The sequence below is a fragment of the Falco cherrug genome, chromosome 1 (genome assembly GCF_023634085.1).
Source record: "Falco cherrug isolate bFalChe1 chromosome 1, bFalChe1.pri, whole genome shotgun sequence".
Taxonomy (NCBI): domain Eukaryota; kingdom Metazoa; phylum Chordata; class Aves; order Falconiformes; family Falconidae; genus Falco; species Falco cherrug.
This window is the reverse complement of record NC_073697.1, coordinates 62,210,268-62,226,530: the sequence shown is the minus strand read 5'-3', so window position 1 is coordinate 62,226,530 and position 16,263 is coordinate 62,210,268. Positions and strand designations below refer to the sequence as shown.

Here is a 16,263-nt window from a genome sequence, read left to right as displayed (position 1 = left end):
CCTTGACCATCTTGAGTGAAAATCACTGTGAGGAAAACAGGATTTGGTTCCTTTACCTTTTGAACTGGATGAACAAGTCCAGCTCAATAGCAATCAAGCATGCTACTGTCATCTTTAAACAATAAAATGCAGCTGATAAGCTGCATTTGTTCCTCTGGCTGACTTTTGAAATTTAAAGCTTTAACTTACTAAGTCATACAAACTTAATACGCACTTTGTACAGTGGCCATTTGTTTGTTTGTTTGTTTTCGGGGGGGGGGGGGGGGGGGCTGGGGTTTGGTTTTGCACCTATTTTTGTGGAGAGGGTATTTAGAAAAGGAATTTCTGACTGGTCTGGATTAATTACTCTTCTGGTATGTTGATCTGTTAATGAAAATTTTAGAAAACAATGTGAAAAGTTTTATGAAGGTGTCACATTTGTTGTATGAAGTTCAGATGTCACAGATTTTTTTTATTATTTTTTTTTTTTGTAAAAACAAATTATTTCAGGTATGTTGTCTGGAGTGCTGTGTTCCAGAGGTGTTTTCAGTAAGTGTGAGCTTGTGGTTTGTGGTGTTCTAATAGCACGACAAAGGTTGGATTCTTTGTAGTGAGTTAGATGTATTCAAGTGTCCATTGCAGTAGCTTACAAAAAAGTTCTAAAATATGGGTGATAATTTTGTTCTGGAGATTTAGTATAAGGCTACAGTAAAGCCATATACAGAAACATAGTTCTTCATAGTAATACCAAACAAATATTAAAATTGCACTTCCAAAGAGAGGTCTGATGTAAAGCACGTGTAATGTGTCATCGAAATTCGGTGATCAGTACTATCTAATATCCTAATGTGTGTTTAGTATAGGTTATATGTACGGCTTTTTTTGTTACTGACTTGATCTGAACTCAGGAAAAAAAGCTCGGACATACCTGCCTTTGCTAGTGCTGTTCCTGTTTTTGCTGCTTGATGCAGGATGTTTTGAGTCAAGGTATCTAATCCTGTACCACCACCTACTGTTGAAAGGCAGACATTGGGCATCAGTGCTTTTTCTTGCCTAAATCTTAATGTAGTCCCCTTAATGTCATGCCTCCTTGATCATTAGTATTTTAAGAGTAGAGACCCTGCAGCAAAACTGGTGTTGAATAAAGTGGAATTACTAGCTAATGTTGTCATATTTCAACAGTCTCTTATATAGCTTAAGCAAAATTGAAATGTGGTTTATAGTGACAAGAATAAAGGGAAGGGTATTCCCTTTGTATAGACACTTGATTGTTTTCAGTCAAATCTGAAATACTGTAGTTGTCTCTTTTCAAGATAAAATACACCTGTTAGACTTGAAAATAGCAATGACATCAGAAGATAAGATACTTTGTAAAATATACTTTGTTACTACTTGTAACAAATTTTTTTTAAAAAATATATGTAAGTCTGTCTTCTGTATCTCTTTTTGTTTTTGTACAAAAATGAAAACCTTTTCCATAGTTATTCGGAGGACTGTGTAAGGATTCTTGACATCAGAGCTGATAGAAGTCAACTCAGTGCTGTCAAGACAAGTCTATGTGTATGTAACTTCCTTTGGGCCATTGTAGTTTTAATCTGGGTATACGTTTTTCAGAAATAAACTAAAAGCTTAATTTAACTAAACTCAGATTTTCCTGCAGAAAGTGGAGTTGCTCTTTTAATAGCACAAGAATAAGCTCCCATCTGAAAGTGGCCCGCCTGCCTCTATAGAAGATACTCTTCCTATTTGATTAACTTAGTTAATAGGCATTTGCTTTCAACAAGCTCAAATGAAAACAGCAATTAAAGCAAAAATGTGTCTGCACCTGTTGGTCATTAAGAACTTGGTTCTGGGGAGTGCTGTTTAACTAGTTCTGCAGATCTAGTCACTTTTCAGCATAGTATGCGAGTACAACACAATCTGATATTCTCGTGCTGTCTTTGTCCTTGGAAGGATATTACCTTTTAGAGTGCCCTGTTTTGGGTGTGGGGAAAAAAAAAAAGATTCTTTCTTGGATTGTCTTTGAGCCAGAGGTTATATTTTAATGGCATCACTGGTACAGCTAACCATAATACACAGAAGAGGAGAATGCAAGAAAGATATTTTTTGTTGTTGTTTTTGTGCATGCAAGTATCTTCCTTGAAGGCTAGTCTGTAAAGCTCTTGACTTGTTCCTGATATCAATATGGAGGTAAAATGGGATTCTTTAAATCCCTGAAAATATTTTTCTGCATTTACAGCATTTTTTACTATGTCAATATGAGGTAGATTAAGCCTTTTTATATGTATTTTTAACATGTAAATCTTCTTACTTGTAGGCATATACATAGATGAGGCAATTGTTTAAGCTTCTTTCCAAATCCTTTTGTTGTTTTCTTTCCCTCCCCTTTCTCCCCAATTGACAGGTACAGGATCTTTGCCAAGAGAGAAGCATGCCTCTCTGAAGAATTCTCCAGCCTCCTGGGCTAGCTCCAGTAAACCACAAGCCAAACCCAAAGTGCCTGTCAAAAGATCAGTGCTTGAGAGAACGCCTAGCGTCTCATCAGTCAGCAGCAGTCAGAGCGAGCGAAGCCTTTTCAGCAGTAATTGTAAGTATCCATCAGGATTATGCACTTTACCTGATAGCCGGCATCAGCAGCTTGTCAAAAAACATCTCCATGAAGGGAGTCCTGTCTGACAAAGGCCTGCATTAATTCTCATTGTACTACTTAAAAGTTCTAGGTCTTACTCTTTTTTGCCTCTTAACTTAAAATTTTCCTTCTTGAGATCTGTCACCCTGAAGGAGCTTTGAGCCTTGGATTTTAGTTTGATGAGTAGAGGTTTCAGTACAGCTCCTATTCTGAAACATTACAAAACCAGTGGGTCTTCTTGAGCGAAAGTTCCCTTGTGTTTACATGTAGTGTAATAAGAAATAAGTCTGAACAGTGGGAATGTCATAATATTTGGCACAAAATGTTACAGGCTTTTGATCCTAAATGCTCTTCCAGGTCTAGATTATAGCAGCTTTCAGAGTTTTAAGACAAAATGTGTAGATGGGATCAAAAGCAGATAAGTGAAACTGCTTTTAGAAGGTAAAACTTTGCATGGGTAGACTTCTGTAATTTCTAAGGTAACTGTAAGCACTCAAACCAAATCCATCTTGATTAAAACTAGGAAGAAAACTAACAGCAACTTGCTTTGATTTGAAGCTCTGCAAAGGGTTTGTACCAGCTGCTGTAGTAGTTCTAGGGGCAAAAATAAGGAAATAACATGCAACTGGCAGACATATTAGTATCCCCAGCTATACATATTCAAATGAGTACATTCAAATTCTGTTACAATTGCATCATCTGTTACATATTGGAGACTGGGCAAAGGCCTTTCCTATGTGCCAGATGTCATTTAAAACCGCCTTCAATGGACTGAAAAAGAGAACTGTGATTTAACATACATCTATAGTTTATGTATGCGCATATGTGTACATAGATAAGTAACTAAATTTTCTCAGTTGCTCTTCCCCCCCCCCCCCGCCCCCCCCCCCCCCCGTAATGCCTTCATGAAAAAACTAAAACCTAACATATTTCTCAAAGGAATAAGAGGATGTGTAATAAAATATGCAGTGCATGTTCCTGTGTAATCAGGTCGGCTCGGTTACTGTGACAGCCATGTTGACTTTTGCTGTTCAGGTTTAGCACTGTATCTAGAATTCTTGAGCAGCTTTGTAGTCTCTTCATTTTACTCCCTGATTTAACAAAGGAAAGGGTCATCCCTTCATAACAAAGTGTATTCAGATTAATTATCCAAACAGATGACTTCCTTATTTAGCCTGATTTGCTAGCTGGTTTAATCTGTTTTGTCCACTGCCTTCAAGCTTACAATTTTTTCCACTTGGATTCACGAAGAGCAAAGAGCAATATGAGAGTTTGAACATGGCTGCAGTCTCTTAGGCTTTAAGCTTGCTTTGATCTTTTTTTAAATGACTATACCGGGAGGACTCCGCAGTTGCACAGAAACTAATTTTTCTCCTGTTATTTTCATCAATTCTACCCTAACACCACCGACTGACTCGGGAAGCCACTATGATATTACCTTACTGACACTGCTGGTAGTGGGATCTTACAGCTTTTGTATTATTCCTTTGTTAGCCACGTTTACTGGGAAAAGAAGTATGTTGTATTCCTTTTGATTTCTATTTTAAAGTATGTGTTTTGTTTTGTGAAGGCTGGTAGATGTATGGAGTGTTTAGACTTGCTGATTGTCTGGGAGATGATTTTTCTTTCATTAATTTCTTACACTTGATGAGAATGATTTATGTCTGATGGTCAGGTTTTGTGAGTATAATGAGTTTAGGTTACATGTAATTCATATGTTAGTAAAGTGAAGTTTTTACGTCTTTGAATCAAATTGGAAAGAACTAATGAATTTACTTTGTATTCTAGTATTAAGTACAGTGCTGTTCTTGGGTTTTTTTTATTCTTTCATTTAGTCTACTGTACAGTAACATCAGGGAAAAAATATGTACTTGTAAAGCTGAAATGTTTTTATTAGATTGGTGGGACACAAAGATTGGGAGGCTTATGCTGTGAATATAATGAAATTTATGAAAAACTGCTGTGCTATCAACAGTATTAAATTGACAAAGATGCTTGACTTGTTTTGCTTAAGGAGTTTGCCTTGTGTTAGCAGAGAGAAAAATTACAAAAGAGCGTTTCTCCTGCTGTGTCAGCTCAACCCTTTGTTGTGGGATGCCTTGGACTGGTAATTTCCTGTGGCGGCATTAGGGTGGTTTTTTTGTCTAGTGAGCACTTGAGTTCTATGATTCTTTTCTCTAAAAAGACTTACTATTTGAGAAGTTTGGAAATAAGTTTGAAATACTGTTGTTAATAAAAGCATATTTTGCATGCAAGCTGTCAGTTTGAGCATTGAAAAACTGAATTCTTTACAGTAAGGAAATCTTATCAGTTTCAGTCCTGAACTAAAAAAACTACCATCCAAACATAATGAAAAGTTTAAACTCTGAGGTTAAGAACAAGATTCAAATTTGCATTGCATTAGAATAATTGCATATAAAGGAAAGAGTGTTTCAGAAGTTAAAAAGCCAATCCTAGCAGTTGACCTGGAGCTGTATTTCTAGTACAATCAATACTTCACTAAAATTATTTTAGTGTGTTGAGGTTTTAAACCCTTCAGATCTGAGCTGGGGTGAGATCACTTCATGCCTGTCTTTCATCAAGATTGCAGGAGTTACTTCTAATTCTATGAATAACCATTTTTGAATTGTTTAGTGACCAAACTTTGCAAATTTGCCTTTTTTTCCTGCACGCAGCCTGGTTGGGTGAGTCCAGAGCTTCTAATAGGACAAAAAGTGCCCTAACTAGGCCTGCACCAGAAGTGTGCTTGCTTACCCGAAGTGTTACTTGTGTGGCATGCTTCTGATTTGTAAGAAGGTACCACAGCAGTTTGTAGGCAGTTGTTAGCTGCTGGCAGTGAACTTTGAGAAAAAAATCTTAATTTAATGATTTATGGAAAAAGTTCAGGATTGCTTTGGGTGTCATGCTTTAGTAAAACAAATTGGCTTGAATCATCTGATGTGGATCAGGGTCAGATTCCTGCAGAATAACTGTGTTATTGATGTGCTATGCAAATTGTTCCTCATCTATATAGATTATTAATTTTTTGCCTTTAGAAAGGCTCCAGCTTTATTAAAAAAAAAAAAGAGGACTTCAGTTACATATGCTTCTAAAAGGGAAAGCAGTTTTGTCTCTTTTGCTGTAATTGAAAATTTATTGACTAGTCGCCAAAAAGCATATTTTTAAGCAGTTAACTTACATGGTTTTTGCTAGTGCATTTAAAGATACTAAATTAATCTCAAGACTGTGTGTTCCATCTTTTGAGGAACAGTATTGGATATGTAGTTCACATTACTGTTTTAATAAGGCTGATTTTATTTTTAAGGTAATCTCTGAGGCAAACCTGATGATATATGACATGTCTCCTCCCCTTTTTTTATTTATTTAAATGACTAGAGAAAAAAGCAAATGTGAGAAACTATTCCAGTGTGACTCTAGGTTTTGCTTGTCTCTGGTGTGTGCAGTGTCAATTTCTTACTCTTTAATGTGTCAATATACATTAACTTTTAGTACCTGAACAGAAGTATACTCAACCTATACTTAATTTAGAAGTATTTTCATATTTTTTTTCTGGAAGAATGAAACAATACTTTCCCCAAACTTCAGTTTCCTTTTTCTCTCAAGGAAAAATTTTTATGATGACAATAAGCCCAAACCTCTCTCTCAAGGTCCTTTGAAATGGAACAAAACATCTTCTACAGCAACTGCCCTGTTAGTTGGAAATCTTATTTTGATGTGAGATAGAAATTGCTTTTTTTCCTGCCTTTCCAAGTTTGGGTCTGTCTGCATCTTTTTGCAGGGAGTATTTTGCTGTATGGCTTCAGTTCTGTTGGGGTGGTGGGTGCCATCTTCTGAGGTCTGCTGTCACTGAGGAGGTTGCGGTTATGAACAGACTACACGAACCTTTCTTAAAACTTGTTTGGTAGCTGGTGGCTGCATCTGGGCTCACATGTTTTTAGTGCTCCACAAAGAGGAGAGAAGGGGTGCAGAGTCGTCTGGTGGTATGTGCACCGTATCATCTAAGCAGCACACTCAGTCCAAATGAGAGAGAAGAGGGGAAGATGTTACATGAGGAAGTTGTCTGAGTCACATTTGGTTTTGTATGCTTTTTTGAGTCAATTCTGTAGCCAGAAGGTCTTCGTTTACTATGGTGCTTTTTCTTGGCTTAAAACTGAAATGTGTTCTGTGTTTGCTTCATAGAGCAAAACCAGACTTGTTGTTACATATCTTAATCAATGTACTTTTATGTATGTTCCCCCCTTATGCATAGGTCAAAGCTGTATGTCTAGTTCTCAGAGATGTTTGTAACAGTCACAGACTGATCTGTTAGAGTTCATCAGTCTGTACTGAAGTTATCAGAGGGGATCATAATATTTTCATACCAACTTGTGTTTCTCTTAACTTTAGCCTCGGGTAAAAGAGGCTTGGTTCCCTAGGCTAGGTATTGCCTAGAACAAATTCTTTCTCATTCTGTGTTGCAGCTGCAAGTGCCACAGTCCTCATCAAGAATGGAGAATGGCCTTCAAAACCGGCCTGCCAGAATGGTGCTTCGGGAACTGTCCCTTTGAAAGCAGTACCAAGACCTAGATTACACTCGTTGAAGTCAACTCCTAAAGGTATATGGGTCTGTTTATAGACAGAGTGAAACTATAGTTACTGCTGTTATGGTACCTTACCTTTTGCAGGTGGCTGTCTCTTGAAGCAGCATTTATTAAAAAGCAGTCTCTGGACAAATAATGTGATGAAGTAAAAATCATATCAGTGGTGCTTCAAGTTTTGTGAGATGTCATAGGAAGGCTAAAATATGCTTTGTATTGTCATAACTGACTGGGGTATTTCAGACAAATGAGGAGGAGGTCTGCACTGAGACATGGCTAAGGATTACATGGCACAGGGACTAAATGCACTTTGCTACATGGTAATTGTCATCACGTGGAGTGTATTTGTTTCAATAAGAGTTATTTTCTGTCACACAGCTCAGGTACAGACTCTGGCTGCTGGTGATCTGCGGGGTAGACCTATCTTGAATTTATCCTGAGTGGCTGGTTGTCCTTGTCCTCGTCCTCACGTAGACTTTGCATTTATCTTCACCCCTTTCAGGAACGAAAGGACCTTGGGGGATGGGGGTATTTTTTTGAGTAAGGTATTGCAGATGAATGACATTGGAACTCTTCCCTTGGAAACATGGGACAGAAACAGCTAAGCTTTTCATGCTGCTTTTTATTGATACTGGCTGAAGTAGGAGGAGAGGTTTGCTCTAGTTTTTAATGAGGATAAGACAGTTGTGCTTAATCTTCTGCTGCTAAAGGAAACGTTTAATTTAAACGTACTTTCTGGCTTTTTATTAAACACTCTTCTGGTTCCTATTCCTATTTGAGCCAGGACCCCTTGACTGGCCAGCAGTGCTTCTCCACTCAAACCACAAACAGCAGCTGACAACTCATTGTCTAGTCAAAATTAAAGACATAATGGGAGCAGATAAACAAGCTTGCTGTCTCTCTCTCCTAAATCCTAGTTATAATCAGCTTGCTTCTGACCATCTTTGTGGTGAACTGGTTGTTGTAATTGGATAAACCTAATCAAATACTATGCTCCTGCTTTAGGCTTAAGTTTTAAGCTGGTATCTGACATAACTGATAATAAATAGAAGAGATGCCTGCCAAATGTCACACTATAATGACGTGCTCTAAAGTGGTAAACAGTGAAAAGAAACAGAATTTGCCACAAACTGTAAATCACTTTGAAACAAACACAGATTATATGGCTGTCTGAGAAGTTAATGCTTTCTGTTGGGGTCCCAACACATGTGACAACTATGTGTTGCTCAACATCTTCAGTGATCTGGGTGCTAGAAGCACGCCTTCAGCACCTGCAAGAGAAGTGTGGCCAGAAGAAGCTGGTATTCCCTCCTAGGTTTGGTGTTACTTGGAGACTACTCTGTGTTTCCTTTCCAGTTCAAGAGACTTAGGAAGATGGTTAGGATCTCTGACCGCATAACCTTTGAGAAGAGGTTGGGGGAGTTGAGCTTGGGTAGTCACGCAAAAAGGAGAGTAAGGAGAAAGGTTGTTAACAGTCTGCAATAACTTGAAAAGAACAGCTACAAAGGTGATGGTGCCAAACTCTTCTCAGTACTACCAGGTGGTATAGCAAGGGGAAATTATTGCAAATTGTGGAGTGAGAGAGGCAGCATCATCCAGCAGGGCCATGGAGCTGCTTTTCCTGGAGTTTGCAAGGCTCAGCTAGACAAAAACATGGTCAGCTGGTTTTGTCTTGGTGGTGGCCCTGCTCTGAGTGGGAGGCAGGATAGCTGGCCTCTGGAGGTCCCTTTCAGCCAATATTTTTGTAACTGTTTTCTTCTGCTTAGAAGCTGTATTAAAACTATCTTTTTATCTCTTCTGGTGAGTTCTGGTAAAGCTAAGCTAAGTTTAAATATAGCTTACAGTTTCTAGAAGGTATCTTTGGTTTATTTGAGTAGATCTGTGCATCTTCTGCTTAACTGTAAATATGTAATATTGGGCATGTCTTTAATTGCTGACATAGCTCTACTTTTAAACCTGATCTAAGCTTCTGCTTCTAGGAGCCAAGGCCAGGCCTGCTTCACTGAACCAGTGCACACCAAAATCATCTGGGCCACTGCACTCAGCAAGGAAAGTCAGTGAGGCTAGAGATAATCAACTGTTGGGTAAGGTCAATTTTTTGCCTATATTCTTGAATCCCTCTGTCTTGAGAAGGAGCAGCTATGTGCTATGACTTCAGAGTAATTGAGATCGTCAGTCTGCTCTTTTGCCTTGTAGTCCATGGTATTGGAGACTGGTTCTGCAAAGTGTTCCTTATGTATTTGTTTTATCTGGGGGTAAGAAAATCGGGGCATTAATTTTTCTACTCAAATGAAAAGCATTCAAACTATCTGCTTGAAACTTGTGTCCCAAGAGGACTCGGACTGCTTGATAGTGTCTGTTAAACAATGGTCAGTCACCTGCTTATAAGATCTTACAATTGCAAGACACAACCCAGACTAGATTTCTCAAGTTTGTGTTTAATTTAAGCAAGATTCTTGTGAAAGCACGCTGAGCAGTTTTGGCTGAGGGTAATACTTACCCACTTCAAGCATCTGATACAGAAACATATTTTATCTTCAACTTTGGTAAAAATGACCAATTTCAATTAAGAGTAAATCAAAAGAATAGATATGAATCCTCAGGCAAGCCCTGTAAAACAAAATTTTCACCTTGGGAGCAAAGTTTCATTTGCATGGCTGAGGTGAGGGAAACAAGTATGGTAGTAGTAAGAAACAGATTGTTTCCTGTCGGATCAATAGGATTCGTACAGGATCACACGTTATTTGTAAAGCCTGAAGAAAGCTGATTGGTGTTGTCAGTGGACTTTTTATAAACTTCTGCACTTGGACCTAGCAGTCTGAAAAAGTGCTTTCATTTACATTAATATCCTTCGAAATAATGAGGTTCTTAGGTCAGTTTTCACATGACTGTCAAACAATAGAGTGAGGGTAGATAAACCTTCTCAGAGCTTTCATTTTTATCTAACTTGATTGGTAGCACTTTTGAGAGTGCTGTTAATTTATACCTCTTTTATACAATTAAAATAACTGGAGCATATAGGTGGAAAATGTAACTCTGATGCTGGTATAGACTATTGGGTTTTATCTGTGGTCCTCTATGAATGAGTAAAATGAAACGGTGCTACCTGGCTTAAATGAAGTATGATAACTGTAATGGGGAAAAAAAGTTTGGCTTATTGGGAATTCATCATGTATTTTCCAAATACTTTAACCTTATAATGCTGAATTCTGCTGTTGAACGTGTCATCAGCCATCGCAAGAAGTTTGAGGAGCTTATGTGGAAAGAATCTAAAACAAGGCACCCCCATTGCCCCTTACTGGCTTGAAGTCTAATTCTCTCTCTGTCTTTTTTTTTTTTTTTCATCATAGGTAGTACTCCTGGAAGAAATGGACACCAAAGCCTGTCTTGTTTGGGTTCTGGTGAGTTTTCTGCCTGCATTTTTACGTTTTCTGTAGTGCAACTTAAATTAGGTTTATACATTGTATTAATATACTGGTTCTCTTCTTGGAAGAACAGTTTTGCAGTAAACCATCGCTGATTCTAATTTCAAGGGATATGGAGAAAAATCTTGGGTTTTTTTTTCTACTTACTGTCTTCTGGCTACCCAGCTCTTAGAATACACACTGTATGCTGTGCATCACTCTGTTTCCAGTGAAGCATAAAGAGGTTTTAACTGTAACCAGAAGAAAGTATGGCAGTGAAACTTGGATGTAGTTTTTGCTGTTTAGCCACAGTGAGGTGTATAATGGTTAAAGCTCGTGTGTTGTAGCTTTAAAAAAAAAATAAATAGAAGAATCGTGCTGAATATCAAGTTTTTCTTGAAGACTCATGGTAGATACCCTTCTGGTGTGAGCTGTCTCTGTATCACTGCAGGCTACACTTGAATAAGAAGTTGAAATTATCTGAGTGTGTTGATGTGTGTGTCTGTTTGTATGGCAGAGGGAGGAATCGCAGCCGATTAAGTGGCAGATGGTGTTCCAAATTCTGGCAGAGTTTTAAGGACTTCATACTGGGTTTGATTTTGGTGTTTGTGCCAATCAGGGCACCTGGTGCTAGTTTCTCTTTGCCAGGAGACACAGAAGTCTTCTGATGACATTTCTACTTCCGGCAATTTCCAGGTCTTTTCAACAGAGTTGGCAACCTAAATTTGTTTCTTGAGCATCAGTGTTTATTTGCTGAATTAAAAGTTGCTTGTAATTAATTAGTCAGTGAAAAGCCCTTTATGAAAGATACTGAAGATCACTGGAAAGCCCTATGTCCCTTGAGTGAATAGCAGATGTCTTTCTGAAAAAGGTGCTGTAGTGAAGCAAATGTTATGAATTTGAGTCTGGAATTACTGGGTAAATCAGTTCTGACCTGTAACTGGTACTGTGGCAGTACATTATTAATTTCCTGTAGTCATAAGGTGAGTCTAATGCTTTTGCCTTTTACTCTCTTGAGTATCAAATGTTGACATATTAATAGTCACAGAGTACTTTGCGCAGTATCTTCTGTTAAGAGTCAGAGCTTCTGACATACAGCAAGCATAAGACTTTGCACAAAGCGCTTATTCTGTTTGCTTGCTTTTATTGATACTTGGCTGAGCTAATGAGTTCAGGTATAGCCTAACACTAACTTTCATGAGCTTGTACGTAGCCCATTATGTAAGAGTGCAGAGGATGATATAGCCAGCAACATAATGTCTTCGTTAGTCTGAGGAAACATAATAAGCAATGAAGTCTGGTTTTGGACTAGAAACAGAAAATGAAATTCTTCTTCCACTTGCTTATGATAGTCTTAAAATATAACTTTCTTTTCCCCTAAATTTAGTGTGGCACTTTCTATTTTCCATACACAAAGTAATTAGTGCTCCCTCCCCTTTTTGCTAGCTTTATTTTTCTTGTGATTCAGCTTTTCCAACCTAATAAAGCATGTAGTTACATAGCCTTGAAGTATTATATTTGGTGCCGTAAAAACACAACTGTGAACTCCAAATTGGCTGTAATGTTCAGTGATTCTTTAGCAAATGCTCTTCAGCATCGTATTTTTGGCAGTTAAATAGCTGTATTTCAGTATTTGTCTTAATAAATCTGAACAGTTTCCTGTACTGAGTCAGCTTCCAAAATTGGATTGTATGTTAGGCTTTCAAGTTAATTCATTTCCAACTTGTACAGGGCATTAGTATAATTTCCCATTTATGAATGTGAAGTATTTTGCCTTTTTAAGAATGACTTTTTTCTTTTCATCCTCATTGTTGCAGACAGATCTTACAGAACAAAAATATTGTGTGGCTACTTGGGTGTTTTGCAGTACTATGTCTTACGTTTTAAGAAGAGACAAATGGTCTTTTTGGAAATGAACTGAAATAATGCCAGCTGGTACCATGTAGAATGGGACCTACTATCTTCTGGGGTTTTTTTTATGGCCTTGACATTATAAAGAAGCTTTGTTATAGTGATTTTAGCTGTTTAAAGCTTTTGTTCTTTTATATCTGTGCTGTGGTCAACTCTACAGTTTTTAGCCTCATTCAGTGAGGAGGTCCAACCCCACTTTTGTTTCTTGCCCCCGTGTACTCTGTCTGAAGGGTCAGGACTGGTTTATTGCGCCAGCACTCTGATAATTGATTACAATATTAAGGTATTCATTAAGTGTCCAGTTCAGTGGTTAATGTTGCTTCTCACATTACTTCAAGGATGGAAGAAGCGGGCGTCTCTAGGATATGGTCTCTGTTCTCTGTTTGTGCTCTTCATCCACTTTCCGTTAATTTACAGCAATGATGCAAAGCCAGAATCTGCTTCACAATGTAAGGCACAACACACTGCTGTTAGTATGCCTGTAAAACTGCAGACACTTATGTATTTGCAGCTATTTATTCCTTTTCAGTTTTAAAAAATTCACAAGGCTCCTTTTTGTGGATTCTGTATTTTTCATGCATGATATTCTAGTGGAACAAGTGATTTCTCAAAGTTTTGTGGCATATTGCTTCAGCACTGGCTTTAAAGCTAAGGCAACATTAATTTCTTGGTCATAGTATGTTTTATAATACTTCTTAACTTCAAGAAAGAATGTACATGTACACTTACTGTAATGTCTTGATGTAAGTATGACTCAAAATATTGCCTCTTGTGAGATGTGATTTTGAACTGGATGCAAAACTGCCACTAGAAATGCGTATTAGTGTTCTTTCCTTTTTTTTTTTTTTTCCTTCTCCAGCCCTTCCTATAGAAAAAGTGACCCACTTCTAATACCCGTGCATTATATTACAGTGCAGTGTGTATAGGCAGTGGATATTTGTGTCTCATGTCTCTGTTATTGACTGAAGGTTAAGTTACAATACAGTAATCCCTGTATATGTAAGCCAAGCGAAAGCCCCTATCCTTTTTGGCAGTTCCAAAGGTAAAGCCATCATTTTAGGAGTAAAGACTAAATATTTATTGGAAAGCTTTATCCTGTTGTTTAGTGACCCTGAAAAGGACGTATGGTGTATTATGGATAACAAGTCACACTTATGCTTGAGGCATAACACTCTTGTCAGGAAAGCTAGGGCAATGCTGGATAAACCTGTGAAGTATTATTAAGTATGAACAGTGTGATTTATGTCATCTCTGTTTGTACTATGATGGAGTGTGCATAGGGGAATCTGTTACTAAAAGCTATAGAAGACATGAAAACCAAATAAGCTTCATCAAAACCCAGCACGTGCTCCATCGTGAAAGCTGGTATTCTGTTGTCTTATCTTCATAAAGTGGAGGTTAAAAGGCCGCTAGTTTTAGTTTAACCATTTGTGAGAAAATAAAACACTGAGGGAAGGAATAACTTCAATCAAGGGTCTTACTGAAAAACTGAGTAGTAGTGCTGAACAAGCCCAGATGGAGAAATAAGGTATAAATATAACAGTCCGTATAACAGCTGTCTCTTAGAGCAGGTTGTTGAAGGTGGGTGCTGGCTCCTCACTTAAACTCTTACACTGGGATGGGATGCTTTTACTAATGCAATATTCTGGTTCAAACAAAAGTTAATGGAAGCATACTTTAAGGTTCATTTAACACTCCTTGCTTTCATGCCCCCAGTCATTACTGTTGAAACTTGGAGGAAACAGGATAAACATCTCTTCTTACGTCATAGATTCTTTAATAGAGGTTACCCTCAAAGTATTTGCATTTTCAACCACTGGAAAACAGGGGATTAATGTACATCACACTGTGCTTGTGCTTTTTTAACAACAACAAAAAACCTTAAATGTTTTAAAATGATACGCGATACTGTGTGAAAACATGTAAGCTTTCGCTAAAAACTGGGAGGACTGTCATTCTGAGAGCTGACCAGCAGTTAGAAATGTCAAATACTTGAGATCGTCAGTGAATTCTTTTATCTAATTGACCATCAGTAGTCTTCAGCATGGGTATGGTAAATTACCCTACTGATCATGGATATGTGGTCAAGTGGCTTATGAGCGCTTTGTTTCTCATTTCATATTTGATCAGAAGATATTTTTGAGTTTGTTTTTGTTTGGGAGGGGGGATGCTTGCTTGCAAGAGAGTTTCTGTAAGTTGTAGAAGAAATTGTGCAAGCAGTGTTCTTGCTGCTTGGTGGCTTGAAAAGACGTTGGTGCACATGTGAACATATGTGCCCTGGCAGCCAAGACGGCAAACTTCTGCTTGGGGTGCAATCCACAGTATAATCATTCAGGTAAAAAAAGGTGATTATCCCACTGTGTTCAGTGTTGGTGCAGCCTTACCTTAAGCACTGTGTGTGGTTCTGTCCCCCACAGTTTAAGAAGCTTGTGAAGGCCCTTGAATGCATCCAGAGAAGGGCGGCAAAGCTGATGAAAGGGCTGGAAGGAGTGTTCTGTGAGGAAGTGGCTAAGGACTTTGGGCTTATCTAGTTTGGAAAAAAGGAGGTTCAGGGACCTTATTGCCCTCTACAGCTTCCTGAGGGGAAGCGGAGAGCAAGGTGCTGAGCTCTTCTTCCCAGTATCCACTACTAGGACGTGTGAGAATGGTTCAGAGCTGCACCAGGGAAGTTTTAGACTGGGCATTAGGAAGCATTTCTTCACTGAGAGCGTGGGCCAACACTGTAACAAGCTTTCTGGAGAGGTTGTTGATGCCCCAAGCCTTTCAGTGCTTAAGAGCCATTTGGACAATCTGCTTAACAGCGTGCTTTAACTTTTGGTCAGCTCTGAACTGGTCAGGCAGTTGAACTAGACAGTCATAGATCCAACTGAAACAGTCTCGTCTATTCTACCACAACTGCTCATATGACTGGTCACAGAGTAGGTAGGACTGGGGAGCTCACCTGAGTTAAAAACAGATCGGGAAGAATAGTGCTTTTGGTGGCAGTTCTAGCATAGATCATGAAACTGATGCTAGTGATATGGAGAAAACGGAGCAAACTGGTTCTGTCTCAGCACTTCAGGCATTCTTTGATAGCTTTATCTTAATATTCCCTTTTAATACTTTTCTTGCTGTATAACATAAATGTTACTAGGATTGTTGCTAGAGAATATAGACAGATCTTGTTTGTTTTTCTTGAGTACCCAGCTTTGCAGGTGCAGGGTTATTAAATGTAAAATTAATTTTCATCAGAAGAATGTCCATTCATGTAAAAAAAACCCCACGAGATCTTAAACTGCTATTAAAAAAAAGAAACAAAAAACCCACCCCAAAACCCCCTCATTTCTGATAAAGAATGTATGTTGCAAAGCTCTATCTAACAGTTTTCAAACACTGTTTCAATATAGTCTAAAGGGTAATTTTAAGTTTCACACACCCATTAAAAAAAGAAAAAAGCATTCTGTGGTAATCTGTGGAATTTTTCCATGAAGTAAATCTTCTCCAGTTGTTGAACCAACTCTGCTTTTTTTTCAGTGTCTTCTAATGCTGTACTCTGGAGCTCATGGGAAATAAATTCTCTTAAGAATCATACAGGAAATAGTTTTCAAATATTTAAGATATTTACCCAACGAACTATTTCCTGTTCTATGCTGGAATAAGCTAGGTGCCTTCTGCAGTGAAGTTAAAACCAGGAAAATCTTGTTTCTTAGCAGCTAATAGTTTTTTCCAGTGCTTAAAAGCACTCCAGGTGTTGAAAAGCAGTGTTTAAATACTTGTTAAAACT

General features: G+C 38.1%; 1 protein-coding gene across 4 annotated transcripts in view; it reads left to right on the top strand.

The window, feature by feature from the left end:
- Window positions 1-16,263, top strand: part of MTUS1 (microtubule associated scaffold protein 1) — a 129,202-nt gene that overhangs the window by 49,234 nt on the left and 63,705 nt on the right. For all 4 annotated transcript variants that reach the window (XM_027802159.2, XM_055712743.1, XM_027802158.2 and 1 more), the window contains 4 exons: window positions 2,384-2,566; window positions 7,069-7,203; window positions 9,165-9,269; window positions 10,536-10,586. In XM_027802159.2, coding sequence (XP_027657960.2) covers window positions 2,384-2,566; window positions 7,069-7,203; window positions 9,165-9,269; window positions 10,536-10,586 — 474 coding nt within the window. The remainder of the gene's footprint in view (window positions 1-2,383; window positions 2,567-7,068; window positions 7,204-9,164; window positions 9,270-10,535; window positions 10,587-16,263) is intronic.